The sequence below is a fragment of the Lepidochelys olivacea genome, assembly GCF_965140295.1.
Source record: "Lepidochelys olivacea isolate rLepOli2 genome assembly, chromosome: 7".
NCBI classification, from domain to species: Eukaryota; Metazoa; Chordata; order Testudines; family Cheloniidae; genus Lepidochelys; species Lepidochelys olivacea.
Genome location: NC_140417.1, coordinates 107,129,739 through 107,142,087, shown reverse-complemented (window position 1 = coordinate 107,142,087; position 12,349 = coordinate 107,129,739). Strand labels below are relative to the sequence as shown.

The following is a 12,349-nucleotide window of genomic DNA, read 5'->3' as shown; positions in this document are numbered from 1 at the left end:
TGTAACAACGGATGACTCCACTATCATTATTGTAGCTCAGGTCACAACTCTAGTACATCCCTTGGCTCTTCCCTTTCCCCAAGTGCAGTTCCTTGCTAAGTCTCACCATTCCTTCCCCCTCAGTTTCACCAAAATCTCCTCTTCTCTCCGTCCCCAATATTAAAAACCTTTATCAATGCTTTGCTCACCTCTAGTCTTCACTAATGTAACCTTCTCCTTTCTTGTCTTCTGTCTCCTCATTCCACTCTACCCAAAATGCCAATGCATTCTTGGCTTTGTGCCTTCCATCATACGGCCCTTCCTGTGCTTGGAACAGTTTCCCCCTTCAGTTCACTAAGCCAATTTTCTCAAGAATCCTTTCTTCCTTCATTTTACAGTCTCTCCTAGCAGTCCTTTCCCTGAACAGTTGTCCACATCATGTCTTGTGTGCAACTTCCTGTCTATCTTACATTATGAGTTCTGTCTTGTTTTGTAAAGAGCTGTTTAAATTTACCATATAAATTATTACTGTGAAGGATGATAGGAAAGTATGATAAATTGATGGGTAAGATGATTAAACTGAGGCACATAAAGGTTAAACTAAGTCCCCTAATGTTACAGTACAACTTAGTGGCCCAATCAGGAGTAACTGGAGTGTTTTTTCTTGGTCAGTACTTTAACCAGTAAACCATACTCTCCTGTTTTTTTAATGCTGTAATATTTTATATTTTGCTTTTAAAACTAGTTATTTCTTTGTGCTAGGTGTGTGTCCATTATGAAGAGTGGAATTTGCTCAGCCAATATTTGTAGCTATTATTGTGCTGCTTGCAAGGTGAGCTAGAAATGCTACTGAAGTTTAAAAAAAAATTCACTTGAGTAGCAAGGTTGCTTCAAGTTATATCTCAGACCAGAGAAAGTTCAAACTGTCTTAAAGGTTCTAGATTCCTATTAGTAAATTCTTTCAGGTGTGCAGACTTGTTTGCAACACCATATTTGGTATTTATTTACATTTATAATACATTATATGGCTATCAACAGTCTCTGGGAATTATGATATGAAATGTAACACCTAGTTTAGGTTGTTGGATCTAAATGTAAATGTTGAGTAGTTCACCATCTAATTAATATTTTAATATTCCAATGAACAACATGATCTGGGCTATGAAATTTTTCCCCAAAAGGATGATTTTTCTTTGGCTTTTGAACTTTTAAAACAATTTCCATCTCAATTTGAAACAGGCCAGATCCTAATGATTGTGAGCAATATGGTAAAAAAAAAAGTGTAAGATAACATTAATTGAATGCAGAGTGATATACAGACATATAGTTGAAGGTTTAACATTTCAGTGAAAAAACGCATTTTATTCCAATCTTTTGGTTGGCTCTGTGTTTGAGCTTGAATACTACCAGTTTTGACCACAAGGTGGTACCCAGGGTTTATAGATTTCTTTCTATTCTCTCTTTTGGTGTTTTTTAAACAGTACAAACAGGAAACACTGGTAACAGACTGCGAAAGGTGGCTAGAGGTGAACCTTGTTCCTCAGCTTAGCTCTCAGATCCATCTACGGAAACTTCCACAAGAACTGCTGCAGAAAGTGCTCAGATCTCCCAGGTCAGACTGATGTGCTGTTCATTGTTTCTGGACATGCAAATATTATTTACTCCCTATGCACGAGCCACAATGAATACCTATCCACAATGAATCAAGTCCTCAGTGAACCTTTCTAATCAATATTACTTTGTTGCCTTAACCCGTAAAGGAAAATACCTATTGAGCATGCAGTTCAAGATGATAACTAAGACTTTCCCTTCAGATTTAAAAGCATTCTTACAGGCCTGGAAATACTGTGTTGTTGCACAGAATATCTGCTATGTTGAGGTGTTTGTCAGAGAAAAATTATGATGGCCATAAAATAGAAAACTTCTGGTGAGGTTAATATTAGTTTCATTTCAAAACAACTTGTGGATTGGCTAAAGGTTCAGAACATGAACAGTCTGGTGTGCTAAACTCTTTGCTCCTAAAACCTCCTCTATCTTATGTAGATGGGCATATTTCCCTTGTGTGTTATTTCTCTGGACCAGAATCTCACCTGGTAATTGCTATTATGAAGAGAAGTGAGGAATAAAGTCTAATGATCTTCCAATTAAAAATAAGCAAATAATGCCATAGTCTACTCATTGTAGGGGACAAATTAGTTTGGGTTTATGTGATAAGGAGCTTTCTATCTCCTGGTATGTACCTGTCCGCAGGATATCTAATGATGGTTTGGTGTCCTATGTATGTGAAATGAGAAGATATCACTCCACTGCTTAGTGTCTCTAGGTTCATGTTATAACAAAAATGGCCTGATGAATGAAAGATTCTCCTTTTCCTGTAACTTGAGACTCTCCTTTCTGTAATATCTTTTCAACCATGCATTTGAGCTGCCTGGATTCCAGATGCTTAGTTAGCGCTGTGTATGGAATACAGAATACGTAGCCTTACTCCTCCTACAATACTGACCCGTCTCGCTTTAGCTTCCAAGACCTCTCACCTATATTTCCCTACATCTCTGGTACTAACACACGCCACAACTGCAGCTCATTCTCTACACTCTCTTCCAAGTTGTCAGTCTTCTTTATCAGATCTGATACTCTTATGCCCAGTAGGCAAGTTACTTTGTGGTTCTCACGCTATGACTCCTCACAAAGCCAGCTATTTCTTTTTTCCTTCTAATGCTCAAAACATCTGCCACCACACCCTGCCCCTCCCTAATGCTCAGGCACTTTATGCATAAAATAGAAACAAATTGCTTCCATGGAGGATGTCACGGTTCCTCCCCCACTCTGAACTCTAGGGTACAGATGTGGGGACCTGCATGAAAAACCTCCTAAGCTTATCTTTACCAGCTTAGGTCAAAACTTCCCCAAGGTACAAAATATTACACCTTGGACTGGCCGCTACCACCACCAAACTAATACTGGTTACTGGGGAAGAGCTGTTTGGACGCGTCCTTCCCCCCAAAATACTTCCCAAAACCTTGCACCCCACTTCCTGGACAAGGTTTGGTAAAAAGCCTCACCAATTTGCCTAGGTGACTACAGACCTAGACCCTTGGATCTTAAGAACACTGAACAATCCTCCCAACACTTGCACCCCCCCTTTCCTGGGAAATGTTGGATAAAAAGCCTCACCAATTTGCATAGGTGACCACAGACCCAAACCCTTGGATCTGAGAACAATGAAAAAGCATTCAGTGTTTTACAAGAAGACTTTTAATAAAAAATAGAAGTAAATAGAAATAAAGAAATCCCCCCTGTAAAATCAGGATGGTAGATATCTTACAGGGTAATTAGATTCAAAAACATAGAGAACCCCTCTAGGCAAAACCTTAAGTTACAAAAAAGATACACAGACCGAAATAGTTATTCTATTCAGCACAATTCTTTTCTCAGCCATTTAAAGAAATCATAATCTAACACATACCTAGCTAGATTACTTACTAAAAGTTCTAAGACTCCATTCCTGTTCTGTCCCTGGCCAAGACGACTACAGACAGACACAGACCCTTTGTTTCTCTCCCTCCTCCCAGCTTTTGAAAGTATCTTGTCTCCTCATTGGTCATTTTGGTCAGGTGCCAGCGAGGTTACCTTTAGCTTCTTAACCCTTTACAGGTGAGAGGAGCTTTCCCCTGGCCAGGAGGGATTTCAAAGGGGTTTACCCTTCCCTTTATATTTATGACAGAGGAAAACATGTCTTAATAATTCAAGAAAGTAACAATTTCCCAATAACTGGAAGGATACAGTTGTGAATAATATAATGTGATAGGTATTTGATTTTAATAGGCGGGTCTGATTGAGCTGTGTATTGAACTGGAACTCAGGTATTTTGTGCCCACTTGTGTTCTAGGGTGATTTAATTAGAGAATTCCAATAAAAAGGACAACACAGAATACTGGGAAGGAAATTTTCACTGTCTCTCTCTCTCCCCCTCCCCCACCCCCCCGTTCCCCAACAGTCACCCTGCTCCATGATATTGTACTATCATACAAAGAGTGAAATTCACTTTTCTTGCATATAGCCTGAGGAAGTCAGCTTTACAGAGGGGAAGCATGCTGAAATGCTGTAGAGGCAAATTCTGTTTTCTTAGCCTGCGAGAAATCTGTGAGTTTGATAGGTTGGAATAGTGCAACCCTTCTGTATGATGGCATTATTGACAGTGAGTCAGCCTGGCCCCATCACCATCTTTCACACTAACAATATGGGACAAGAGGGGAGACCCCCTCCCGCTGGTAGAAAAGATTTGAAAGATGACTTTAGCCTTAACTGTAATGGACCTATTGCACCAAGTTGAATATCATCCAACGGTAAGTGAATTATGCAAGTCTGATGCCTTACCTTGATGCATCGGGCACTGACTACTATCTCATACTGGGAGCAAATATGTCATTAGACTGATCTACAGTAATTCTTATGCAGCAAAATTCAGTTTAATTGTGAAGTATTGTTATTTTCCAAATATCTCTAGAAGCCTAATCTATAAATCCACTCCTGATGCTCTTCAATTGTAATTTTAAGTAATCTCTGGTATTTATTCTTTTCCTTAGATGACAATACAAGCAATCCATACCAACCTATTATTCATATATCATTTCTTCTTGGCAGGTTGTTTACATACAATGAATTCTACCTCCTGAAAACAACTCTTTGTTGGACCTACCTACAGCTAAACCCAAGGGTTCAGATAATACCATCTCATGAAAAAATCCTAAAGTACTTTAGCAGGTAACAGAGTGAAGGTCTGAGTAAAAAGAAATCCTTTCAATCAACATTATGAGTCCGGCAGTGCATGAGAGGGATTTGGAGAAAACTCTTCTCCAGCAGAACCAGCTGGATAGCAGAAAGGGCTAAGAAGCCCTGAGGTGAGCTGGTGGAAGAAGAATAGAGAGAATAGAGTTGATAGACTGTGAGCCGGGGAAGAGACTGAGGCAAAGGCCCACCACAGGGCAAGGTAGGAAGTGGTCTGGGAAGGCCTCCTGAATTCTGAACTGGGCTTCTCCAAGTTGCACTGGCTTGTGTTAGCCCTCAAGAGGCCATTAGCTGGAGCACAGTGTGCTCTGGCCACATGTCCCTTCCTCTCCTATCTCCTGGGCCACCTTTGATATGCTCTTGCATCAAAAACTCCATGGGGTTCTGGGATAGAGCCATTGTGTCAATTCAGTGCTGGATGGTGAACACTCCTGGGACAGGAGGATTCTGTGGGAGCCACAAGGGCAGGATACCGAGGTCAAGCACAGGGCAGAACCTGACCCCTTTTCCTTAGTTTGCTAGCGTTCTTGTTTAAAACCAGTATATTTAGGGATTTTTTTAAAGATGATCCTCATGAGACATTATTTCCTATGAGTCATGAACACCATAAAGTAATTACTTTTTGGCTCAGAGTTGCACTTCCATGCCTGGAATCAACATTTTTGCAGTGAGAGATAGGAAATGAGCTGAAATTGTGGATGATTTCATTATTTACTAGTTTGACCTGAGATGTGTTTGTGTAAAAATGTTAGTGGGTCATGCATGATTAAAATGATTGAAGGTGCTAAATACGAAGTTTTTAATAAGCTAAGAGTTTTCTCTGTTATGTCACCTACATTAATATATACATATATGTTTTACTTTTAGCATGGATTTTACATTTTAACAGGCCTATTTATTTGATTAATTTAATCCTCAAACTGTATTCTGAGTGGATTTAAATGTATATTTTGAATTTAAATCACTGTCTCATCAGAGCATTCTTTATGCATTTGGATTTTTATGCTACGATATTGATATCTATGACATTTTGAGAGAGAACATGATGTATTTATTGTAGTTTTAAGATCAAATAATGCACATACAGTTATACTGGGCACGAAGGGCTGTCAGGTTCAGGTTCTAATTAAAAAAAAAAAGTTCCAGATCTCAGGAAGATCAAATGTGGCCAGACTTTGCAACCAAACCCTGATGCAACAACAGGAGCCAAAAACCTAGAAGCAACAAGGAGACTTATATCACAAGACAGTGGAAAAACATGCACAGGCTACAAATAAATAAATAAATGCTAAGAGTAGCAGAAGAGAAGAGCAATATGTAAAAACTTTCACATTAGCAGTGTTTTTTAGGGGGTATTTAATGTAGTAATTGGAAGGTGCTTTATTATAGTTTCCACTCATAGTGGTAGGTACAGGTATTCTAGACGTTGTTACACACATATTTATATAGGTCCCAGTTCACCACATCCTATGTAAATATAAACTTCCACTGAAGTCAGTGGAACTCTATGAGGTCATGATGTGCATCTCTTTGCAGGATCAGAGTTATAGTTTCCACAACTGTTACCCATCCTCTGTTCAGGGCAGCCAAGGTTAGTCTGGGACCTGGTATAAAACACTGACCCACCCACCCTCCTTTTGCACCTACAAATAACTGCAGAATCATGAGAAAAATTATGTCTCTCAGATGTCTCCTGATATGTATTCAGATCAGGAGGTACTTATCCAATGACGATCAGTTACTCCTGCAATTCATTTCATCTGTGAATTTCTACCCTTAATTAGATACAAGTGCAAAATGGAATGCTGGTTTTAAAGTCAGGCCTGTGTTTGACATGTATTATTGTGACAGTACTATGCTAGCTGTAGCACCCTGGGCACTCAAGTTGCTGCAGCACAGAGAAGGCTGCAGACTTAATTGAAGCCCATCAATTGTTTCTAGTGGGGATTTCTAATTTTTTTCTAATTGTTTCTAGTGTTTCACTTGGTGGTTACTGAGCTAATTGTCTCATTAGCCCAGCAGTTAAGGGGAGCATATGGCTTTGTCTACACTAATGCTGTAAGTCGATGTAAGTTACGCTTGTTACGTTACGTAAGTTTAAAAGTGATTTAAAGCGGTGACTACACCACACTATGTGGATGGGAGACGCTCTCCCATTGACATAGCTTGAGGTGGATTAATTAAATTGACGGGAGAGTGCTCACGTCTTCCCCAGACCCGCTGAATCGATGCCGCTGCCTCAGCACCGATTTAGCCCCTAGTGAAGATTAGCCCTATGTAATTGGGAGGAATAGGAGGTAAGGAGAAGCTCAGAGGGTTAGCTTGGGTGGAGGCGAGAAGATGTACGGAAGGCTCCTCCTACTGTATACCTGTGCTATGTCCTGTCCTATTGGGAAACAGAGGATTAAAGGTGCATGTAACGGAAAAGAAACAGGGGGTGTGTTTGTGTGACTGAGACTGTGAAAACAGGCGAGGCAGCACTGCTCACTGGGCAGCTGAAGAAGAGCCTTGACAATTATAAAAACAAAGTTTAAAAACATTATATTGAAAATTCCTGCCTCCGTATATTAAAGAATATTTGGCTCAAAGAGCTAGTACTTCATCTAGTGTAAATGAGTCTGCCTCCATCGACTTATGTGCTACTATGCCAGCTAAGGATCTAGCCCAGTCTATGGGTACGGTGAGCAAACAACAGGTACGGTAGGGGAAACAACACAGTGGAGAAAACTAAGAGCCTCGTGCCAATCTCATTTACTCTCATAACTCAATAAATAGAACCAACGGATCATACCTTTTATTTATGCCAGTGAAAGTGAGATCAGCATCCAGTCCTGAATGTGTTGTCTACGCCACTTGAAAGTCATTTTCTAAAATGAGATGTTGACATTTTATTCTGTTATGAAACAGATGCAGCTGCCTAATTTGTTTGGATAGAACTCACTCTAGCATTTTAGCCAATAAAAACAAATTAGAAAATGATGAATAGCTTTTTAAATCCTTCAGATTTATTAATTTTGAACTAGACTGAGTGTAGACAGCTCTTAACCTATGCAATGACTCCTTGCCAGATGCTTAGGAAAAGCCAGTGATTTTATTAATTACTGCAGGATACATGACACATCTGAGCCCAAAAAGTCTCTTTCATGGTAGCAGTCACCTGGCAGGGGGTTAGGAGGGAAAGAGAAGAGAGTCAATTTCCCAGAATTAAATTATATGCAACAGTGGTGTGGGGTGTTTTTACATACAAAAAAGGAAAAACTTAAATTATCATGAAAACAATGCTTCCTCTTGAGGAAAGGGAAATTTGAACAATGTTTTTATCCCAGTAATCCTATAAATTCAAAAGATTAAGTAATGCTTCCTACCATAAACTGGGTTTGAAGATGTATATTTTTTTAAATTACAGTTGGAATTTCTGATTCAGTCCTCTGAGGCCACGCTGGTAATTGCAGGCTTTCTGTTCAAAAGAAGGGTAGAGAATTTATCTTTGCTATGCTATTGCACACATAGACAAGGAAGGAAGAGGATACACAACATAGGGCAGGATTTAGCAATATATATCTGTTGCTAGGTCTCACAACTTTATTGTATATCTCACAATATTTGATATGTTGTTAAAGCTCTAGCTCCTGAGGGCAAGTGATGTGAGAACCTCATTCTTAAAAAAAAAAAAAAAAGAAAGTTACTTTTTTAGACTTCATGATTACAGAGAAAAGCCTGAAAACCTGAACCAAGTGTACCCTAAGGCTCAGAAAACAGAAGGTAAATACAAAGAACGCCCAAATTATGAAGTGAGCTGTAGCTCACGAAAGCTCATGCTCAAATAAATTGGTTAGTCTCTACGGTGCCACAAGTACTCCTTTTCTTTTTGCGAATACAGACTAACACGGCTGTTACTCTGAAACCAAATTATTTTTGTGAACTCTCATGATTTTTAAGACAATCTCATGAGTTTGGGGGCCTGACTCATGATTTTTGAATGCTTAGGGTCAGCAATAGGGTATGTGCAATTAGTATAAGAACTATATCTACTAACACCCAGTTTTAGGTAGGCCGTGTCCTTTTTGGAACTTGTACTTTGGCTCTCAGCAAGTAGGACTTTGAACAAATGGAGTCTCTCCTTAGAGGTGTAGAACTACTTCATGGCAGTAGGGGAAAGTTTTAATGTCCACTTTACAGCAACAAGGCATGTGCACAACTGTTTATTTATGGTACGATGTAGTGGAGAATCAAACCTTAAGGGTACAATCTTGACCCCACTGAAGGGAATGACAAAATTCCCATCCATCCGTCTAAAATATTTCTGGGATGTCCATCACCATAGTATCAGAGCACCTGTAAAGAACAAGCTTAATCTCTGTGAAAGGAAGTTAAGATTGAATAAGACTGCTGAAGTCAAGCATTTTTTTAGTGAAAATTTTCACTATTTGGTTTAGTTTTCTTTTGAGGCTTTGGGGTCGTTTTTATTTTTCCCTTTGTAATATGATGATGTGAAAAGCCCAGTATACCCAACACGTCATACTTTTGAAACCTAGAACAGAGTTGGTAAAATATTTGAAAAAAAATCTTTTATACATTGTTGGCAAGAAAGAAAAAAGATTTTACACCTGTATAGTGTTACTTTTTTTCTCCCCAAGTTTCCTCCCCAAAGCTGTTTCAGTGGTCACGTACACATATGCACAGTGGTCACCACTGAACATGTCAGAGACTTGGTAGGGTAACTCACATGACTGGAGCACTGTCATGGATCGGTATAAACTGTTCAGGAAGGACAGGCTGGGGAGAAAAGGTGGAGGAGTTGTACTGTATGTAAGAGAGCGGTATGATTGCTCAGTGCTCCAGTATGAAACTGGAGAACACCCAGGATCAAGCGGCGCGCCCCAGAGGTCGGTCCTGGGGCCGGTTTTGTTCCACTTCTTCATTAATGATCTTGATGATGGGATCGATTGCACCCTCAGCAAGTTTGCAGATGACTCTATGATGGTGCTGCCCATGGGAGCCAGCTGAGGTCACTCAATCAGGGTGAACTGCAAACAGAACGGGGCAAACAAATCCCAAACGCTGGTGAATATTCTGATACTTAGATTTACCAAGCCAGCACAAAACAGCTTCTGTAGTACCTCACAGGTTACTCAGAAGTCCAAATAATGCAGTTCCCTTAAAGTACCCAGCCTCAGGCCTCCATCCAGACACACATGTCAAACATATGATGATAAATGCTGAAATTCTTATTTCATCATATAAAAGAAAAGGTTCTCCTGATCCCAAAGGACCAAGCTCCAGACCCAGGTCAAATGATAACTTAGATCTTACCCAAAATAAACACTTATAGTCAATTCTTATTAACTAAGCCAAAATTTATTTTAAAAGAAAAGAGGGAGCGTTTTGGTTAAAAGATCAATATACATACAGACTTGAATTCAATTCTTGAGGTTCAGATACATAGCAGAGATGAGCTTGTAGTTGCCAAAAGTCCTTTTAGAAATAGTCCACAGGTTACAGTCTAGTGCCCATATTCAGGGTGACTCCAGTCAGTGACTGGGGATCTCAATCCTTATGGCTTAAGGTTTCCCCCTCTTGAAACCCAAAGCAGATCTGAGATGAAGAAGGATCGTGTCGCAAGGTTTTCATACATTTCCAGCAGCCTTTTAGCCTGAGAAAACAACAGGCTTAACTTTCCTTCTCCTAAACATCAAGGCAATTAGTACAGGGTAATTTACCCATTAAACAGTTCAGCTACAGGTTACCACAACCTTCAAAGAGATATATTGACAATAATGCTATTTCACTCAAGTGTCTTCTTAAATGTTAATTCTCCTTTTTTGATCTTTGAATCAAAGCTATAGCAAGAGACAAGACTTGTTTGCTTACATCACAAGACCTGAGCAAACATCTACCCTTCTATCTCTAACAATACAGGCTTGCATTTCAAAGCTCTATTCATTTACATATCTTCCTAACCAGTCTTTAAAATTCCGCCATGGGTCAGGTCAGTCCGTGAGTTAATTAACTGCTTCTGACCCTGACACCTTTCAATGAGATATTATATTACACTCATAATGTCACAGACTCTAAGCTGGGGGAGAGGTAGATATGTTGGAGGGTAGGGATAGGGTCCAGAGTGACCTAGACAAATTGGCGGATTGGGCCAAAAGAAATCTGATGAGGTTCAGCAAGGACAAGTGCAGAGTCCTGCACTTAGGACAGAAGAATCCCATGCACTGCTACAGGCTGGGGACCGACTGGCTAAGCAGCAGTTCTGCAGAAAAGGATTTGGGGATTACAGTGGACGAGAAACTGGATATGAGTCAACAGTGTGCCCTTGTTGCCAAGAAGACTAGCGGCATATTGGGCTGTATTAGTAGAGACATTGCCAGCAGATTGAGGGAAGTGATTATTCCCCTCTATTCAGCACTGGTGAGGCCACATCTGGAGTACTGCGTCCAGTTTTGGGTCCCCCCACTACAGAAAGGATGTGGACAAATTGGAGAGAGTCCAGTGGAGGGAACAAAAATGATTAAGGGGTTGGGGCATGTGATTTATGAGGAGAGGCTGAGGGAACTGGGGTTATTTAGTCTGCAGAAGAGTGACGGGGGATTTGATAGCAGCCTTCAATTACGTGAAGGGGGGGTTCCAAAGAGGATGGAGCTAGGCTGTTCTCAGTGGTGGCAGATGACAGAACAAGGAGCAATGGTCTCAAGTTGCAGTGGAGGAGGTCTAGGTTGGATATTAGGAAAAACTATTTCACTAGGAGGGTGGTGAAGCACTGGAATGGGTTACCTAGGGAGATGGTGGAATTTCCATCCTTAGAGGTTTTTAAGGCCCAGCTTGACAAAGCCCTGGCTGGGATGATTTAGTTGGGGTTGGTCCTGCTTTGAGCAGGGGGTTGGACTAGATGACCTCCTGAGGTCTCTTCTAACCCTAATCTTCTATGATTCTATGCCAGCATTTTAGCACCCTTCCCCAATCCCTTCACAACTCAGCTCCTGTTTTCTTACTTTGTGTTGCCGTCTTACCTTCTTCCATCTCTGGTGATTTTAGCAGATAGCAGGGTCTCTTCTGTGTCTTAGGTCTGCTGCCCCTCACTCCATAATGGCTTTGGTGGAGAGGAAATAAGTGGTCTGCCTCCGAGGGTTACAGCAGGAAACAGCACAGAGCTTCTCCCTACTACTGCAGCCAACTGAAGAAGTTTTGGGATATCGACATGCCCCACAAGACCTCGTGGCCTTCACTGTTCAGGCCTATGGAAGACATGCTCATTTTTTCTCACTAGCATGTCAAAAACACATGCATTGCAGCCCCTCCTGCTGAGAAAAATCAAAATGGGCTTCTCAGCACATGGAATGACTCGGCCAATCAGAAAATAGAAGGAATACCTTGTGACTTCAGCCATGTGCATAATTCCAGTTCAAAACTCACATTTCAAATTCACTGTGTATATTTTGCTGATAATCAGATAATGCAAAATATTTTGTGCCTAATTTCAATAATTTTTGTGCCCAAATATGACAGCCAGGAATTTCCCAGGGTGCAGCATAGTTGGCCCTCCACCCCCCCTCAATATGGAGGACATGTCAGGGGT

The 12,349-nt window shown here is 40.5% G+C and overlaps 1 protein-coding gene across 1 annotated transcript in view; it reads left to right on the top strand.

Moving 5' to 3' along the window:
* BTBD16 (BTB domain containing 16) overlaps window positions 1-12,349 on the top strand; it is a gene marked incomplete at both ends in the record, with an annotated part of 47,543 nt that overhangs the window by 14,282 nt on the left and 20,912 nt on the right. Inside the window, 3 exons of the mRNA XM_084633027.1 lie at window positions 742-811; window positions 1,461-1,591; window positions 4,624-4,743. Coding sequence (XP_084489153.1) covers window positions 742-811; window positions 1,461-1,591; window positions 4,624-4,743 — 321 coding nt within the window. The remainder of the gene's footprint in view (window positions 1-741; window positions 812-1,460; window positions 1,592-4,623; window positions 4,744-12,349) is intronic.